Source organism: Oryctolagus cuniculus, chromosome 1 (genome assembly GCF_051225735.1).
Source record: "Oryctolagus cuniculus isolate XC-2025 breed Fujian yellow rabbit chromosome 1, ASM5122573v1, whole genome shotgun sequence".
NCBI classification, from domain to species: domain Eukaryota; kingdom Metazoa; phylum Chordata; class Mammalia; order Lagomorpha; family Leporidae; genus Oryctolagus; species Oryctolagus cuniculus.
The window spans coordinates 39,274,925-39,295,445 of record NC_142867.1 but is presented as its reverse complement, the minus strand read 5'-3'; the positions used below and the strand labels follow the sequence as shown (position 1 = coordinate 39,295,445).

General features: G+C 37.9%; 1 protein-coding gene across 4 annotated transcripts in view; it reads left to right on the top strand.

The window, feature by feature from the left end:
- Positions 1 to 20,001, top strand: part of BBOX1 (gamma-butyrobetaine hydroxylase 1) — an 81,466-nt gene extending 61,465 nt beyond the window's left edge. For 2 of the 4 annotated variants that reach the window (XM_089310366.1, XM_089310376.1), the window contains exons 5-8: positions 5,592 to 5,697; positions 9,890 to 10,086; positions 17,345 to 17,511; positions 19,462 to 20,001. In XM_089310366.1, coding sequence (XP_089166492.1) covers positions 5,592 to 5,697; positions 9,890 to 10,086; positions 17,345 to 17,511; positions 19,462 to 19,622 — 631 coding nt within the window. In that variant the 3' untranslated portion in view covers positions 19,623 to 20,001. Of the gene's footprint in view, positions 1 to 5,591; positions 5,703 to 9,889; positions 10,087 to 17,344; positions 17,512 to 19,461 lie in introns of all 4 variants that reach the window. The other 2 variants (XR_016218157.1, XM_089310380.1) reach the window with 2 other exon arrangements.
- The last annotated feature ends 520 nt before the right edge of the window (positions 20,002 to 20,521 follow it).

Here is a 20,521-nt window from a genome sequence, read left to right as displayed (position 1 = left end):
GACCATTGGAGAAACTAGGAAAAGAATGTACGTGGATAAATGTGAAACTATCACCACTCTTTAAAAACGAAAATCTAAATAGTTATTTCCAACTGACAGTGTCGACAGAATCATCTCAGTAATCAGAAGATATTATACATTCTACAGCCTTGTGAAATCACTTTTTTGCCCTGCTTAAATCCTTTCCTACATGTTGATTATCCTTAGAATGTAAGTTTTGACAATAGTCTGGATCTGTATTATACATGGACTATGCAAACTATATAGAGAATATATATTTCTTGGCTCTTGGCTATAGTCTCTGCAATATAATATCTTGCCTGACTCATACTCAAAATGAGTTTCACTAGGCTATACATACTCCTATTTTCATTTCTCAGTTTCTTTCCAGTTCATATCCACAGATGGCTGACTGACCTTTAGTAAAAGATATACCAAGTTTTCTATTCTAATTTTAAATGAGAAAAACACAACAAAATAGCTAGCTCATCATCAACCCCAGAAAGCAGGTAAGAGTCCCTACATCTGCTCATTGAGAAAAATACTCCCAGATGTGGGAAGATGTATTCCCAAGGAAAGAGCTGGACAAACGTTTTGACTAAGTTATCTGTCTTTTCCCATTTAATATATTAAAAGAGCATACAGTCCAGAGAGGAAGCAGGGTTATGGATTCATGGATTTAAATGAAATCAGACTTATGAGAACTCTTTAAAATTTGTAACTAACTTCACAAAACATCCAACAATTTTAGGTTCATTAGAGTTATGAATAAACAGTCAAATGATAGAAAATCAAGAGAACTTCAATGAAGTTTTCATAGGAGTTTAATGTACATATTCATTAAAGATTATTTGATGAACACAAATTAATAAATAAGCATTGTAACAGCAATAAAATGGCATGCACACGTGGTGATCTTCTTATCAAACCAGTTTGGGTTAATTTTGAAATACAGCTTCCATCCAATTACCCAGTGCCTCAATCTTCCAGGAGAGATTTCAAGTTTGAATAATGGATTGTTTTCTTGCCATGAAGTTGTGGGTGGCAGGGGCCCAAGTACTTAGGTCATCTTCCACTGCTTTCCCAGATGCATTAGCAGGGAGCTCAATCAGAAGTAGCACAGCCAGAACACGAACCAGCATCCATTTAGTACATTTATAAAGTCATGAAAAACTAGTTGTTCAATTGGAGTTCCAGGAAATTTATTCATTACATGGCAAAGGGTAAATAAGTGAAAGGAATCAAAGATTTATCTCATCATCTCCATCTAGGTTATTTTCTGGGTAACCAAATTATAAATGTGGAAAAAATACTTTTTAGAAGAATTTAAATAAGTTTAATAATAATAGATGAGGGAAAATGCTTTTTTAAAATATTGTGACATGTTAATCAAAGATATTAAATTTAACAAAGGAAATCTGGGGCTGGTATTATGGCATAACAGGTTAAACTTCCTCCTGCAATACCTGCATCCCATACCAGAGCACTGATTTAGTCTCAGCTACTCTGTTTCCAGTTCAGCTCCATGTTAACATTCCTGGAAAAGCAGCAGAAGATGGCCCAAGTACTGGGGACCCTGCCACCCACATGGGAGATTCATGTTGAGTTGTCTTTTTAAAAAATAACTTTTATTTATATAAGGTGAAGAAATGTAATGTATTACATATGTACAGATTTAGATGATAGTGACACTTCCCACTGGCTTCAGCTTGGCCCAGCTCCAGCCCCAGCCATTGCAGCCATTTGGGCAGTGAACCAGGAGATGGACGATCTCTTTTTCTATCTGTCTTTTCCTCTCTCTCTGTCATTCTGACTTTCAAATAAATAAATAAAATAAATTTTAAAAGGAAGAAGGGAGAGAAGGAAGGAAAAGAAATAAAGGAAGGAAGGAAAGAAGCAAGCATGATATACTATCACACTGAATAGTGAAATTCTGAAAGCCTTCTCAATGAAATCAAAGATGAGAAAAACAAGTTGGAAGTCCAATCTTTAATAGATTAAAGAAAGTGGGAAAATTATAAAATATTGTAGAGAAAAATATATATATTCCAGTCAATCAATAAAAAAGAAATTGTCAGTTTTATATTTCACTACTTGTAACTGAAGAATTCAGTAGGTCCAGCCACTGAGCATGACAATTTACAAACAACGCAAACAGAAAGACATTAGGAATTATGGGTCTAGCAATGAAAGAACACACATCGGTTTTGGTTTTGCCAAAGAGAGTATAATCTCTGCATTTAGCTGTGAAGTTTCCAGAAGCCCAGCGGACAGGAGAACATGTTGAATGGCACCATGAGTACACTCTGTAGGTCAACTTCTCCAAGTTTTTCAAACAATAAATGGGGAAGACAAAACCAGAGTGGAGGGACAGCTTGTAGATTAAGAGCAGTAAAAGTCATAGCAATTATTTTTAGTGAGTAAGAATAAACACAGCGTCTAAGAGGTAAGTAAATGCAGGATAAAGAAATATAAGGAAATGGTAGCTTTGAACAAGAAAGAAGCAGTTATGACTGGAAAGGGACACAGGCAGAAGTTTGAAGCTTTATTTCCTGATCTGAATAATAATTCTAAGAGTATATTTTAAAATGTATCGTTTTTCCCTAAGAGCAGGAACAAGACAAGGATGCTAGCTTTACCACTGCTATTCAATATTGTACTATAAACTCCAGCTAGAGCAATCAGGCAATAAATAAAAATGTCATCCAAACGAGAAAGGAAGAGGTAAATGTATCTTTCCTCACAGAGGATATGGCCTTTTCTATAGGAAATCCTATAGAATCTGCATCTAAATATTTGATAGAGATAATAAAAGAATTCAGTGAATTTGTAGGGTACAAGATAAACATACAAAAATCAAATCAGTTGTACATCAGCAATGAGAAATCTGAAAAGGAAATTATAATAATTAATGTACAATAACATCCCAAGAATAAAATATCTGGGAATAAATTTAACAAAGAAGGCAACAGATGTATACAATGAAGACTAAAAACATTGCTGAAAAAATTAAAGAAGATCTAAATAAATAGAAGAGACAATATGTCCAGAGATTAGAAGACATTATACTCACATTATTGAGATATCAATGCTATCTAAAGCACTCTACAGATTCAATGTAATCCTATTTGTAATCCTATAAAAATTGCAATGACTTTTTTTTAGAAATGGAAAAGTCAGTCTTCAATATGATTTAAAATTGTGAGGGGCTTCAAATAGACAAAACAATATTTTAAGTAAAGAATAAAATTGAAGAACTCACGCTTCCTGATTTTGAAATTTACTACCAATCCATGATAATTAAAACTGTAGGGCTGGCAATAGGATAGATCTTCATACCAATGCAATACAATTGAGAAGCCAGAAATTGAGCTATCTGTGGCCATCTGATTTTCAATAAGGATGCCAATATCATTCAATAAAGAGCAGTTTCTTAAATAAATAATACTAGAACAACTGAATATCCACATGTGAAAGAACAAAATTGGATGCCACTACGTCATAGCTTATACAGAAGTTCAGATAGGCTAAATATAGCAGCTAAAACCAAAGAAGTCACAGAAGGAAAACACAGAGCAAATCTTCATGACTGTGGATTAGGCAAAGGATTCTTAGATATAACACCAAAAGCATAAACAACAAAAGAAAAAAATGTATATTGGGCTTCACCAAAATTAAAACACTTGGGCATCAAAGAACAATAGAAAGAAAATGAGGCCAGCGCCACGGCTCACTAGGCTAATCCTCCGCCTGCGGCGCCGGCACCCCGGGTTCTAGTCCCAGTCGGGGTGCCAGATTCTGTCCCATTTGTCCCTCTTCCAGTCCAGCTCTCTGCTCTGGCCCAGGAGTGCAGTGGAGGATGGCCCAAGTCCTTGGGCCCTGAACCCGCATGGGAGACCAGGAGAAGCACCTGGCTCCTGGCTTCAGATCAGCGCGGTGCGCTGGCCTCAATAGCCACTGGAGGGTGAACCAACAGAAAAGGAAGACCTTTCTCTCTGTCTCTCTCTCTCTCTCTCTCTCACTGTCCACTCTGCCTGTAAAAAAATAAATGAAGACACTACAGATGGTGTGAAAATATTTGGAAATCATATATCTAATAAGGGTCTAGTATCTAGGATATATGAAAAAACTCTTACAAGTCAACCATAAAGACAACTCAACTTAAAAATGGATAAAAGGCTTAAATTGACAATTCTCTAAGGGGGATACACATTGGCCAATGATCACATGAAAAGATACTCATATAATTAGTCAGTAGGGAAAATATAAATCAAAACACAATAATACCACTGCATACCCAGTGGGTTAGCTATAATTTTAAAAAAATAGAAAATGACAAGTGTAGGTAAGGATGTGGAGAAATTAGAATCCTTACAGACTTCAGGTAGAAATGTACAATGTCATAGTTGCTACAGAAAACAATTTGTCAGTTCCTCAAAAAGTTAAACATAGAGGGGCTGGCACTGTGGCATGGTGGTTTAAGCCACAGTCTGCAGTGCTGGCATCCCATATGGGCACCAGTTCATGTCCCAGTTACTCCATTTCCAATCCAACTCCCTGCTAATGGACCTGGAAAAGCAGTGGAAGATGGCCCAAGTCCTTGGGCCCTCACACCCATGTCGGGAGACCCATAAGAAGCTCCTGGCTCCTGGCTTTGACCTGGCCCAGCCCCAGCCCCAGTTGTTGCCTTTCAAATAAGTAATCTTTTTAAAAAAAGTTAAACATTGAATTTTGATATGATGCTATAATTCTATTCATATTTATATATTCAAAAATTGAAAACAGTTACTCAAATACAAACATTAACCAATATGTTCATAGCATCACTTTTTACAATAACCAAAGAGTAAAAAAGCCAAAATGCCCATCAATGGATAAAAGGCTAAACAAATTGCGATTTATTCATGCAATAGAAAATCATTCAACCATAAAATAAATGATATACATGCCACAATATAGATGAATCTTAAAAATATTATGCTAAGTGAAGGAAGCCTGACACAGAAGTTATATACTGTATAATTCTGTTTATATTAAAATCCAAAAAAGATAAATCCATAGAGACAGAAAGTAAATCAGTACTTTCCAAGGCTTGGGGAAGGGAAAAGTGGAAAGAAACAGCTTACTGGATGTGAGGTTTTAGTTTGGAGTGATGGAAATGTTTTCAAACAAGATGTACAAAGCCAATGATTGCCACCATTGTGAATATACTAAATGCCACTGAATTGCTCACTTTGAAATGGTTCATCTTATGTTATTTGAATTTTACCTTAATACACCATGTTTAAATGTATTGTTATTTAAAAAGAGAACCTACAATCCCATGCACCGTTTTTTATAAAATATTGTAGGAAAGACTAATGTGCAAATGTGTGAGTACTTTCAGGAAAAGAGAAATGAGGAGATGCTAATTCTACAATCATCACTTTCAACAAAGAAAAGTCATGCTCTCTTTCTGGCTCCTACTCATTATGTTAATTACTTCATAAAATGAAAAGTTTCCATTTCCCCTCATATATCGAACTCATTCTAACACATTTCCTTTGGTTTAATGACAACCTTTTTAAACATGTGTTGCTTGTATTTTACAGACATACTTGGCAAGTACAAGACAAAATCGATGCAAACAATGTGGCTTACACAACTGGGAAGCTAAGCTTTCACACTGATTATCCAGCCCTCCATCATCCACCTGGGGTAAGGTGAGCTTCAACATATTTTACACAAGTCAGGCCAAGGACAATTATCCTCCTGTGTTTTGAGTTCAGAAGAGTGTATGTTTAGCCAGATAATATCTTACATCAATCTCCTTTCTCTAAACACAATTCCAAACTCACAAATTCTGTGACTAAATCCTGAGTATCATCACATTCCTAAGGGATAGAATTTTTTCATGTATCTTTCAGAAAAGTATTTGTTTTATCCTGGAAATTCCTGATGGCACTCTCTATTGCCTAGACAAATTTTAAGAGAGCAGTACACTGTGAGGTCTTTCTGCCCAAATACCTCTCCCAAGAGAGTTAAAATAGAAAATGAAATTAGGGAATACAAAAATAGGGTTTTTCGACAAAGTCACATGGCCATCATTCATATCAGTTAGCTACTACTGCGTAAAAATGCACTCCATAATTTAATGACCTAAAACAATGGCCAATTTCTACAATTTAGGCTACATTCAGCTTGGCATTTCTTCTGGTCTGAGGACATGTACCTGCACTCAGCTGCTGAGCTGGCTAGGGACAGGCTGACTTCAGCTAATAAGGCTTATGTCTGTTCTGCTTGGTCTGTTGTCTTCCAGCAGGCTAGCCCAGTTTATTCAGAGGACAGCTAGCAGTTTCCAGAGAGCAAGCCCACACACGCAAAGTCCAGGTTTAGGGTAGTAATCAACACAAGGTCACTTCTGCAATTTTTTTTTCTGGTCTACCCATGTCTTAAGGCTAGCTTAGACTGAAGAGATGAGGACGTGAAAACCTCATGGTAAGAGTGGCAGAAATGCATTAAAGGGGTGTAAACTGAAGCAACAGAATAACCCTGGCTATTTTTGGAAACCATTTACCATCTTATCTGTCAGATCCCTTGTCAAGGAGGCAGATACTCTGTCTGGAATCACAAATCCTTGGGATAATTTCTGAGTGGTCCCTCATCCTTTTTATAAAATTACCATTTTACTGAATCAGATACACTTTTATAAAATCATCATTTTAATAGTAACCAAAATATAAATAGTTGGGAAACTACCTTTTAAAAGATATTTTGTCCCTATTTTTAGAGGTAAATTATACTAAATAATCACATAGAAATTTGTGTCATCAGTGTTAAATAAAACTTGACCAATTCTCAGATTAATGGAGGAGAAATGGATGAAAATCAAAACCCATCCATTTACTTCTCATCATCTTAACCGAAGATGTTTTCTTTGTGCTGTCATTTTTTCCAATTGTTTTGGCCAATATTAGCTAAATTGATCTATTATTGATTTCACATGGTGTAAGTTATTTTGTTGATTGTAAACTATCACATGATTTCTTTGAACTACATGATGACAAATTTTTCTGAAATCCTTGATTTAAAAGCCAGAATAATCAGCTAAAAATAGGTTAAGGAAATTGAGTTGAATAAAGCTTGAGGGATGAGAGTAGAAACTTAAATATTTGAAGATTTTTCCAAGATGGTAGAATAGGAAGGTGGTGTACTGCTGTAGGCTAGGAGAAGACAGAAAGAAAAAGGAGTGGCCATAGTGCAGTCTCGGGAAAGTTAAAGAGAAAACTGTGAGGCCAGTGCCTTGGCGTAGTGGGTTAATCCTCTGCCTGCAGTGCCAGCATCCCATATGGGCACTGGTTCTAGTCCCAGCTGCTCCACTTCCGATCCAGCTCTCTGCTGTGGCCTGGGAAAGCAGTGAAAGATGGTCCAAGTCCTTGGGCCCCTGAACCCACATGGGAGACTGAGAAGAAGCTCCTGGTTCCTGGCTTCGGATCGGCACAGCTCCGGCTGTTGTAGCCATTTGCGGGGGGGAGTGAACCAACAGACTGAAGACCTTTCTCTCTGTCTCTGCCTCTCACTGTCTGTAACTCTACCTCTCAAATAAATAAATAAAATCTTAAAAAAAGAGAGAGAGAGAGAGAAAGAAAACTGCAGTGGTAATTCTACAGAAGGAATAGAGACACTATGGATTTAGGTGGAGGGTGCAGATTTAGAACACAAGCATGGACAAAACACAGGACCCCAGCAGCCGACAGCCTGAGAGAGGACCAACCTTGGAGAGTGAGATGAGATCAGACTGCAGCTGCCCCTGCCACTGGCGATATAGCCAGATGACAGCCTGGCGTGAGTTTGACCTGGAGCCCTGTGGGAGACAGGGTATCTGCTAACCTAAGTGAAAAAAAGAGACAAGTTTCTCTCTCTCCATGCCCCCACCCCAAAATGACACCAGCAACCAGCTGAGAGGGTGAGCACCATTGTGAACAAACACAGCAGCTGCAGCAGCCTTTGTGCATGCTCCTAGCAACTGGCCAAGAGGAGATGTCGCTGCAGCAGCAACTTGGGTGCATGCAACCGGCAGGGAGAAAGCATCACTGTGAAATAAGGGGCTGTGACGGTGGTTCTTGTGCCCATGTGTGATCCAGGGATTTACGATAGGGAAAAATCTGCCTTCACCATTCATTTGGAGGCTGGCTGAGAGGATTGACAGGGATCTGGGAACCCAAGTGACTTGAGGTACCCTTAGCATCTCAACATATCACAGGCTCTGGAGTTCAAATTGCCTAGGTTGAGCACCCACAGGCAAGTAGCTCTGCACATTCCTCTACCTCTGTGGACAGGACAGGATGGGGGGGGGGGAGGGCAGAGAAGGTCCTCTGCACACCATGACAGTGGGAGCCTTGTGTGCTGAGACTACGGGAACTCTATGATTGCACAAAAGGGCACAGAGTGTAGCATGGTCTCTGGGCAATCAATGTGAGCGGCTCCACACACTCAGAGCTCCCTGATTGCCTGGGGTGGGTCATTGCAACAGAATCATCTCAAACTGAGGACTGCACAGATCTGTTGTGCAGTTCATAAGGTGGCACAGATGAGTACTGCACACACTGTGGGCCAACACCCAGGCATTGATTACCTTGGAAGAGAGAAGGTGAGGGTGTGATTATGCCAACAGAGGTGAACCACTCCATGCTGACTTTACAAAAAGAATGACAAAACCAATGAAAATTTACAATGTTATACTTTTGAAAATGTAACAATTTTTTAAATTTTTCCCTAAGTCTTATAAAAATTACTAATATTTACTATGATTTTTATTTCTCACTTCCAATATTTCTTGGATTTATCCATACTCACAGTCCAACCCTACCTCATTCCCTTCTTAGCTTTGTACCTGAACGATCACATTAGACTCCAGTAGCTCAAGTGACCAGTTCTCCCTCAAAAAAAAATTTTCATCCTATAGAATATCTTTGAACTAATATTCTTTGTGAAATTTATTTGTACTTATTTATTTTTATTTATTTTAAAGGCAGAGAGAGAGAATTTCTGTCCAGTGGTTCATCCCCCAAACGCCCATAAAGGCCATGGACAGAGCCAGGTACAGGCCAGGAGCCTAGAATTCCATCTGGGTCTCCCAAATGTTTTACAGAGGCCCAAATACCTTCTTGCTTTAGCCGTTACCTCCTGCCTACCAGGGTGCACAATAGCAGGAAACTAGAATTAGAAGCAGAGCTGAGACTAAATCACAGGCACTCCAATATGGTATACAAGTATCCCAATCATTGTCTCACCACCACACCAAATGCCTGCCAGCACTGGTCTAATACTCTTTGATGCCGTCCTAATGACATTATTTCCACATTCAAAAGCTTTCAATGATTCCCCTCTACACACAATAGAAAGTACAAAAGTCCTTTATCTGACAACCAAGACTCTCTATGATGAGGCCCCAAATGCTGTTCCAGCCCTATCTACTCTTCCCACTCATGACCCTCTGCTCCAAACTGTTACCTAGGTAACAGTGAAATTGTGAACACCCATTATCACTCTGTGTATCCCAAATCTTATTTACCACCTTTGCCCAGTTTAAACTCCATCTCCTATAGAAAGCTTTCCTGCCTACTCCACAAAAAGTGCACATTCCTTGCAAATCCTATGACCTGGGCCCTTTATTTACTAGTGACCATTTTCATGCCTGTGCCTGTATCTTCAGTTATACCACGTTTAAACTATGTAGCAGTTATCATAAGTAGCTTTTTCCTTTCCAATCCTTTTCTCTGCTAACCCAAAAGGCACAGGTGAAAACGGTTTGTTTATCCACTCATGTGTTTCTGAATCTTTTCTTAACACAATATCAGAAAAAGTGAGTGTGTGTTATTTTTAAACATGTTTATTTCCTTTTTTACAGGTTCAGCTTCTGCACTGCATAAAGCAAACAGTCACAGGAGGTGATTCTGAAATAGTAGATGGGTTTAATGTATGCCGAAAGCTCAAGGAAAAAAACCCACGGGCATTCCAAATTCTGTCCTCTACCTTTGTGGACTTCACAGACATTGGAGTGGATTATTGTGATTTCTCTGTACAATCCAAACACAAAATTATAGAGTAAGTAATATTTTACAATTTTCCCATAGCAATAAAACTGACAGCAAAATTTGCAGTAACTTAAACAGCAGGAAGCTGTGATGAACTCTAGAGATTTACTTTTCATTAGCTATTTAATCCAATTTTAGAATAAAAGAGAAAAAATAAACTTCTTACCAAAAATTCTTTCTCAAATTACATGAAATCTGTTCTTAATATTAGAGCAAAAGGAACAAAGATTTAATTTTTAAAATACAAGTTCCATATAGTTGTAAACAATGTGATTGCACTATTCATAATTCAAACGGGAACAAAAATAATAATAATGATAACTCTAAATAGGTGATCCAGGAGTTAAACAATACCATCTGGAGTTGGCCTCTTTTTTTAATTCTTAGCCTTATTGTCTTTTGTGTTGAATTCATTTTCAAAGATGATTATGAGAAGCTCCAAGTTTTTTTTTTCCTTAGAGATAATAATCACAGCACAAAGGATCTATTGTGTTTCTCACTGACTATACCATAGCCAAATGACTCATGGCCCAGCTTATGTCCAGTCTAGCCTTGAAGTAATCACCATGGCTGGGTGGTTGGAGAATCTTAATTGGGCTTTTCTGGATCCTATGTTCATCTCTGCAGTAAAATCAGCTATGTCTGACCACATGGACTAAGAATAAAGCAGAGATTCTTCCCCAAAGAGGTGCTAAGTCAAAAAATCATACATTCCCTGATAGACTGATTTATATTTTTTTCTTTTGACATTACTTCAGAATGATTTTGCCATATGCCTACAAAGTACACAGGTTAATTCTTTTATGTAATAATCATCTTACAGTGTCTTTCTAGGACATAGTTAATTTCATTAGACCTCAGTTAATTTGCAGCAGTGGTATGTTTCTAATTTTAATATTAATATTCTTCCTTTAGGAGAAATAGCCAAATAGAATATAAATAAATTCATTTACTAGAAAATCAAATCTGCAGTACACTAATCCAACTACTTTATATACTAAGAAAGACTTCATTTATTTATACAAGAGCTCAGACACTCTTCTTGGTGTAAGTATACAACAGTGAACAAAGCAAAGATCCATACCCTCATGTAGCTCACATTCCAACAGGTTAGAGAATTAAGATTTTTAAAACAATTAAGCAGATCATAATGAGTGTTAAAAATATTAGGAGCTCAAGAGAAAAAAAAAAAAAAGTAGGACAGAATAAGGGAGACCTGTTGGACCAAAGTCTCAGCAAGGCTGTAACTTGCCTCATTAAATAATAGTGAGGGAAAGCTTTACTGAGTAAAATTTGAACAAAGATCTAAAGAAGGAAAGACATCTGCCCAGAAGAGGAGGATTTTCTGAAAACCATTAGAGCAGACACCCTAATAAGCCCTAACAACAACTCTAAGGGAGGGTGTTCAAGAAAATCTAGGAGGTTGATGTGGCTAGGGAACACTATTAGAAAAAGGAGGTCAGATGGTGTTGCCTTTGATTTCTCAACAATGTTGCAGTGGATTGGTTTCTGAGAGGAGCGGCGTGGTGGGGGCAAGAGGCGGGGAGTCACCACACAGACCCCAGGAGTCGGGTGAAAGCAGGCTTGAGGCGAGCAGCCCGCAGACTCATTTATTACAGTTGGAACCACATCTTATATAGTCAAGACCAGCCAATCTGGCCAAGGGGCGGTCTATGCCCCAACCAATCACAGCCTGTTGCCAGGCAGGCTTCGTTGCCAGGTGGGTTTCAAAGCCATTCCTGAGTAACTGACACTTGCTTGCCAGTGGCCACCTTGGCATGGTCTTCTCATTCCACCACAAGATGGGGGCTATTTCATACAGCGTCTTGGTAGTAACTATAAAAACATTGTTATTCTAAGAGAAGGGGAGAGCATTTGCAAGATTTTGAATAGAGGAGAGAACATATTTATTTAGTGACATTTTAAAAGGATGGCTGCTGTGTTGAATATAGCATAAAAGAGTAAGGACAGGGGAGGGGGAATTTGGCATTGCAGTTGGGATGCCTGCCGCTTGCTATTCCCACAGTCCATATTGGAGTAGCTGCGTTCTGGTCCTGGCTCTGCTCCTGATTCCAGCTTCCTGTGAATGTGCACCCTGGGAGGCAAGGGGATGGCTCAAGTAGCTGTGTCCCTGCTAACCACATGGGAGATTTGGACTGCATTGCTGCCTAGCCTAGGCCCAACTGCTGCAGGCATTTCAGAAGTGGGGGATTTGAAGAGTGAAACATTTCACCTTCTCTCTTTCAAATGAAAAAGAAAAAAGAGCAAGGGCAGAAGCAGGAAGACCAGTTAAAAAGCTACTGTCAGAGTCCAAGCTAGACATGATATAGACTTGCATATAGAAGAAGTCTGAGTGGCTTAAGCTGTAGTGTGAAAAATGAGAAGCTTTGGGATATACTTTGCAGTTACAAAGAGATGATTTTCTTGAAAGACGGGATGAGGGGTGTCAGAGAAAGACAAGCTCTCTCTGAGAGCTCAGTCATCGAGAGGTGAAAGAAAAGAAACAACTCAAAATTCTTGGTTATAACAGGATGGTTTAAACTCTCCCAACATGACCTTAAACATCTCTAACAGGGGCAGACATTGTGTCGCAGTGGGTTAAGATGCTACCTGGTACACACACATCCCATAGTCCAGCGCCAGTTCTATCCCTGGCTATTCTACTTCCAATCCAATTCCTTGCTAATGTGCCTGGGAAGCAGCCAATAATGGCTCAAGTACTTGGGTTCCTGCTACACACATGGGAGACCAAGATGGAATTCCTGGCTCCTGGCTTTGGTCTGACCCAGCCCTGGCTGTTGTGGAGTTGGAAGTGAACTAATTATAAGATATATATTCTCTCTCTCTCTCTCTCTCTCTCTCTCACTCTCTCCTCTCTCCTCTCTCACTCTCGCTAATAAGTAGGTACATCTTTTTTAAAAACCATAACAAATCAAAATTTATTGAAATACAATGTGACTGCAGATTCTATGAGACTGGTGAACAGAGGCAAGAAATTTAGCCATTAAGCAAGATTAACTGCATGTCTAACATCTGAATCATGACTTGGCTTTGAGCTTTTTTTCGTAGTAAAGTTCCAGAATTTGTCCATTTGCAAGGTCTCAGGGACATCCCTAGAGAATATCAAGTGTCTAACATCAACCCACTTAAAATATATTTTTAACAACAAGAAATGAAGCAAAGAGGGTTTTCATCAACCAAGGACCTCTGTCTCCTGAGGGTTTAGGTTAATTTTACTTGTGGTTAATTTTTAGAATTCGTTTGAAATTTTTATGTCTTGCCTCGTACAAAAACATCTTTTAAGCTGCTGACATAATTAGTTTCAATGCACTACAATAAAAAATAAACCAATGACAAAACCAGGGCTATAATAATAATGATGAGATTAAGCGTTCCTGTTGGTTCCAAGTTCAATCACAAGACTACATATCCTTTCCTTACCAGCTGTGTGATCTATTACTGGATAAATTATCCTTGCTGGCACATAGTTTATTTTCCAGCAAATAGGAAAAATAACCTAAAACCTGCCACATAGAGATGAAGAATTCAATTGTTAATATATGGAAGCCCCTAATGTATTACTTAACTTAGAAAATACAGAAAAATCTTAGCTGCCTATGATTTCCATAAAATCCAACAATTTACAAGTGACATATTTCTATTTTAGCTCTGAGTACCTAGAATCCAAAACAAGTAGAGAACATAATCAATTACAAGATTCAAGATGCTCCTGAACTCTGAAATAAAATTTTCCTATAGATCCTTATATTATATGATATAACAGAAAATAACTTAGTAGCATTTCTACATCAAATGGAAAAGGCCCTATAGAACGTCACATCTTAATAAGACATATATGGTAACTAATGAGAAATGTCCACAGCAGCAACTCTGTAGGAGATGATTCTACAGTCCCTGCATTAGGTCCTTTGGTTGGCATCATTGATGATGTTTTGTTTTTGCTGCTTCATAGTTACCATATTGCTTATTGTGTTTAAATTTTATTTATTTATTTCATTTAATAGAGGATCCAAGAGACAGAAACTGGGAGAGACAAATGAAGAAAATCTCTCATCCACTGGTTTACACCCCCAAATATCTGCAAGAGCCAGGGTTGGCAAGGCCAAGCCAGAAGCCAGTATCTCAATCCAGGCTCACAGGGGAACATCAGGAACCAACTACCTGAGCCATCAGTTGCTTGCTTCCCAAGGAACCCGTTAGCAGGAAGCTGGAATCAGGAGTGGAGCTGGACTCAAACCCAAGCTCTCCAATGTAGGATGAAAGCATTCTAGGCAGTGTCTTAACCACGAGGCCAAATTCTAGTGCTAGTTTCTTTTTAAATATTTCTCCCTTATGCACAGCTAAATTTATAGCCAATTTTTCTTATATTTTATAGATTTTGATTCTGGCTCAGGATATATACTTGTATTAGACCCTTTCCTTTCATTCTGTTGTGATATGAAAAATTACCTGATTTCCAAAGTTCAAATTTTCATTTTAGGATGATCTTCAAGGTACCAGCCGCCTACCTCCTCTAACATCCTTCAACTCTCAGAATAATGTCTGGTCTTATCTCAAGAGAAAACTTGTTTCCTTTTCCTCTTGTATCATTGCTCATAATGCTAGCTAATGAATGTGTATCTTGTCTTAGAGAGTAAACACATGGCCAAGGATATTCTTTACTTATGAATGTTCATGTGTGTATGTGTGTTTGTGAGAGAGAGGTGTTGGGGTGAGATTACCTCATTGCCTATTAAGCCATATTTGTAACTTATCGGTATATGCAAATTCATGGTTTAACATTCTAACAGCATTTTGAAAACCTATTCCTTTCTTTTATACCCATATGGGAGACCTGGAAGAAGCTCCAGGCTCCTGGCCTGGCCCAACCCTGGCCATTGTGGGCCATTTGGGAAGTGAAACAGCGGATTTAAATCTCTCTCCTTCTCCTCCTCCTCTTCATCCTCCTCTTCCTTTTCCTCTTCCTCCTCCTCCTCCTCCTCTTCTCTATAACTCTACCTTTAAAGTAAATATAAAATAAATCTTTTTTTTAACTTTTAATTATTGAATATAAATTTCCAAAGTACAGCTTATGGATTGCAATGGCTTCCCCCCCGCCATAACTTCCCTCCCACCTGCAACCCTACCCTTTCCCTCTCCCTCCCCCCTTCCATTCACATCAAGATTCATTTTCAATTCTCTTTATAACAGAAGATCAGTTTAGCATATATTAAGTAAAGATTTCAACAGTTTGCACCCATATAGAAACACAAAGTAAAAAATACTGTTTGAGTACTAGTTATAGCATTAAATCACAATGTATAGCACATTAAGGACAGAGATCCTACATGAGGAGTAAGTGCACAGTGACTCTTTTTCCTGTTGTTGACTTAACAAATTGACACTCTTGTTTATGGCATCAGTAATCACCCTAGGCTCTTGTCATGAGTTGCCAAGGCTATGAAAGCCTTTTGAGTTCGCCAACTCTGATCATTAAAATAAATCTTAAAAAAAAACAAACAAAAAAAAAAAAACAAACAAAAAAAAAACAATTGCCGGGGCCAGGGCCAGCACTGTGTCACAGTAGGCTAATCCTCCACCTGCATTACCAGCATCCCATATGGGCACCTGTTCTAGTCCCGGCTGCCCCTCTTCCAATCCAGGCTCTCTGCTATGGCCTGAGAAAGCAGTGGAGGATAGTCCAAGTCCTTGGACCCCTGCACCCACGTGGAAGACCCGGAAGAAGCACCTTCCAATCGGCGCAGCTCCAGCCATTGCGGCCATCTAGGGAGTGAACGAATGGAAGGAAGACCTTTCTCTCTGTCTCTCCCTCTCATGTCTGTAACTCTACTTCTCAAATAAATAAATAAAATCTTTAAAAAATTGCCATTATGCTCAGAGGATTTACCATTTCACAGGGGCCCTGAAAGTCACAATTTCTATAGCACAATCATATCCTTCTTCCTGTGTCTTGTATCCTGACTTGTTGATAATGAATGGTGACTTGGACTCCAAACCAGCCCTGACACACATGACATCTGTCACATCTGCTTGGCCTGCTCCACCAGGACTGGGCCCCAGGCAGTTGTTATTTCTCATTATTACCATCTGGAATTGCCCCCAAGGGAGAATGTCCCTGGGAGTAATCCTCAGACCATCATTGATAACTTTCCTTGACCAGTTTCCCATCTATCTCCATCCGTGTCTCCCATTTCTCACTAAAGAAGTCCCTTGAGGACTAGCTGGAAGTGCATCTTTCCAATAAACTAAAAAGAAAAAAAAGAAAAAAATCCCCTCATATTACTTCTGCATCTGGGCAATGTCTATGTCATGCTAATTATAATCAGGATAGCTCAAATCCAGTAAATGATGCTATCTTTCCTACATTGAAAACTGCATTAACTTAATTATCGAGGCCTTAATATGTATCTAAGAAATGGTATAAATATCCAAACATTAGGATCTCTTACGATACTAAAAACACCTTAGTCCCCTCCCTATGTACTGAAAAAACATGCAGAGTTGCATATATTATATATATATACTATATATATATTAACTGCCTATTATGCCCATGCTGTGTGTTGAGTGCTGGGAATACAACAGAGAAGAGATAAAGTACCATTCTTCTAGAAGCCTATATAGTAAGATTGGTAGTGTATGTAGATAGAAAGAATGTGACTCAGGCTAGTCTCTTCTCTGTGTTTTATGTTCCCCATCTATAAAATTAACACTGAATTAGAACTATGCACTTTAAATGTTTAGATAGAACTTCCCATGCTGCACCTCCAATAAAACTATGTTTCGAAGCCAGATGGATTAAACATATAAAATAATTGTGACATAAAACTATTTTAATATGTTAAACTTGTTTTCAAAAACAAAAAATGAATGAGTTTCACTAGACAAAACTTGATAAATAAAAGTTAAAAAAATGCTAAAAAAAACCGCTATATTCCTAATATTGTACCTATGAAAAATGCATTCATTAAATAAAAGCTTTTAAAAAAAATGAAACACTTAATTTGAATCTTCTTGCTGCTTATGCAATAATATTTCAAAACACAAATATTTGCTAAGTGAATGAATGTAAAAATGAAGGAATGTAATTGTACCGAACACAGGCAACCTTGAAATCTTCTGTACATGTATTTGGGTTCTTTAATACTATGTTTAAGAAATACATTCCAAAGGAACTGACCCTTATAAATGTAAGAGTAGATGTAAGTAGATGTTTCATATTTTAACTTTGTTTCTTTAAAAATCAGGTTAGATGATAAAGGCCAAGTGGTTCGCATCAACTTCAATAACGCAACCAGAGACACAATATTTGATATACCTGTTGAAAGAGTTCAGCCTTTTTATGCTGCTCTGAAGGAGTTTGTTGACCTCATGAACAGCAAAGAATTCAAGTTTACCTTCAAGATGAATCCAGGTCAGTGAACACATTTTCTCAAACAAGTGAAAGAATAGATTTTCTTCAAACTCAGCCACCTAGAATACACACAGAGCAATTTTTCTCAGATGTGACCATGGAAAACTCACAACAGAATCCTGGCAAATATTCGGCTTGCTTATATAGCAGACTCCCGGCCTCACCTCTGCTCTATTGACTCTCCAAACCTAAAAATAATCATTTTCTCAAGTTCCAGGTAGTTCTCAAGTACCCTAAACTTATGTGCCTCCTACCTAAAGAATAAATACTTGACAAGGTGTAGGCCAAATAAAATCTCACATCCAGTATTAAGGTGAATGTTTTATATTTTCTATCTTCATATAAAATTGATACAAATTGAGACTTGTGCTTCTTTATCCTATCCTTGTGAAGGAAATCATTCCCACAATTCTCACTCTAAAGTTCGTGACATCTGTGGACCTTACATTTATTCATTAAGCTTACTGGCAGAGATCATACTATGTGAAATGAAGTGGAACTTGGAAGTATTCCCCTTATTTGAAATAAATAAGCAGCAAGCATTATGGTTTTTTTTCTGGACCATCTCTACTCAGTAAAGTGCCACCAAATATGAGGCTTTTTCTTATTTACTTATTGATGAATAAAAATTATACATATTTATTATATACAACAAATTGTTTTCAAATAGGAATACATTGGGAATGGCTAACTCTAATTCATGCATTACTGCATATACTGACTTTGTGGTAAGCACACATAAAATCTATTCTTTTTAAAATTTTCAACAAACAGTACATTGTTATTAACTATAGTTGCCATGTTATATGATAGATCTCTTAAATGTGATAATTTGGATATCGATAATAAAAGGAATCATTTTTTTCTGCTGTTGACTTGGCCAAATAGATGATTTGTTTCACTTGGGATTATTTTTTAGTTGAACATTTACGTAATAAGGTAATATTATAAATCCCTATAAATCCACTGCCACAAGAGCATATCTGTTTGTTATTAAGAGTGGCAACATAGGGGTGGGCATTGTGGTACAGCAGCTTAAGCTGCTGCTTGGGACACATGCATGCCATATCAGAGCGCCCGTTCACATCCCAGCTATTTCATTTCTAGACCAGCTTCCTGCTAGTGCATTCAGGGAAGCAGCAGAAGGTAGTTCAAGTGCTTGGGCTCCTACTGTCCACATGGGAGACCCAGATGGAGTTCTGCATTCCTCGCTTAGGCCTGGCCCAGCCCTGGCTCTTATGGGCATTTGGAGAGTAAATCATCAGATGGAAGAATGGAAGATGTCTCTCCCTCTCCCACATGCCCTTTCACATAGATGAAAATAAAACATTTTTAAATAAAAAAAAATTTTAAAAAGAGGCAACAGATAAAATGGAAACTCGTTAAGAAATTAAAAAACAAAAAGAAAAGTATAGGAAATTGGAATCCAAACATTACCATTTAATAGCAGTATAGCTTTGGCAATCCCTAAACCTGAAGCTTCAGTTTTCTGTTGTATAAAAAGCTGAGATAATACTCTTTTCAGGATTCTTATCAGACTTAAAAGTAATGTACATAAAATACTAGGAACATATAAGCCAAATCAAGGATGTCACTACCTTTACAATCATTTGAACGTGTTAAACTGGGAAGAAAGATTTCTAAATGAGAGATAAGTAACCACCAGTAAGAAAAACACAAAATTTTACTCAGAGACCATTTTTAAAATGAAAATTATTCAAATATCCACAGGAGCCTACCAGGTGATATAGTTTAAATGTCATAAGGCATAAAGTAGTTTACCTCCAGAGGCCTGATTTGGGGAAAAAAGTGTGTGTGCAGTTTTATATAAAGCAATAAACATGCTGTTCCTTGATGTGAACCAAGCAGCAGTGGTATTTTGCGTGTTACATTTTCTAACTCTGCTACTCATTTAAAAACAATTGTTCACACTGAAAATCTTTTATCCAGGAGATGTGATTACTTTTGACAACTGGCGTTTACTGCATGGCCGACGCAGCTATGAAGCAAGAACTGAGATATCCCGCCATCTGGAGGGAGCTTATGCCGACTGGGATGTGGTGATGTCACGGCTTCGTATCTTACGGCAGAGTGTTGAGAACGGAAACTGAATCTCGTGTCTGTGATTTTAGATGATTCCAATGACTGTATTTAATAAGATATGGTGCAATTATTCACAGGCTATGATCTGTGACACCTGCATATTAATTTCCTTAAAACTGAATTTGTAAATCTCCCATAAGAAAACTCTTTTCTCTGTAATCATATGCAATATCAACTTTATAGATAATGTAGCAGTGTGCTTTCTTCACCCCTTCTATTCTGACACATACAGGCTTTGATTTCTTTTGTCCATATACTATGTCCCCAGAATGCCTCCAAATAGTTTTTGTCACATAAAACTTTTCTTCAAATAAAGCTTTTTTGTAAATAAATCCTTTGCTACAAATAAAGCTTATGTTTCAAATAAAGTTTATCTTATAAATCATGCTTCTGCTATGTTTCCTATGGTCTCATTTTTCAGGACTGCATATGACTGTCTTTAGCTTGCTGGAAAAAAGACTTCCTATCTTCAAAGGTCTATTTTCCTCGGTTTTATTAGTGAATTCTGTGACTCAAATTTCCAGACCTCACAAACTTATTAAGCTCAACATTTTATTTTTAATACCTAAATTATGACATCAAACTCAAGAGAAAATCTAGTCTCCCTACATTTCTCTTGCCCAGAATAAATACTTCCAAGGACTTCCAGCATTGCTTACAACTCTCTGTGAAACAGTTCTCCACATTCCTTGATTTCAACTGAAAAGGGAAAAACCAAGATGCATGCGCCACTCATGAACGGACATTGTCTGCTAATCTCTGGACAGCCTTACCTGTTTGTGTTAAGATGATTGCTGCTTTGTCCTTATGGTGGAATGCAGGTGTCACTCCCAGCCATGGGAGCCCCTTTCCTATTGAGCCCATTCCATCCCCTATCCCTGCCAGAAAGAGGAAAATCAATATTATC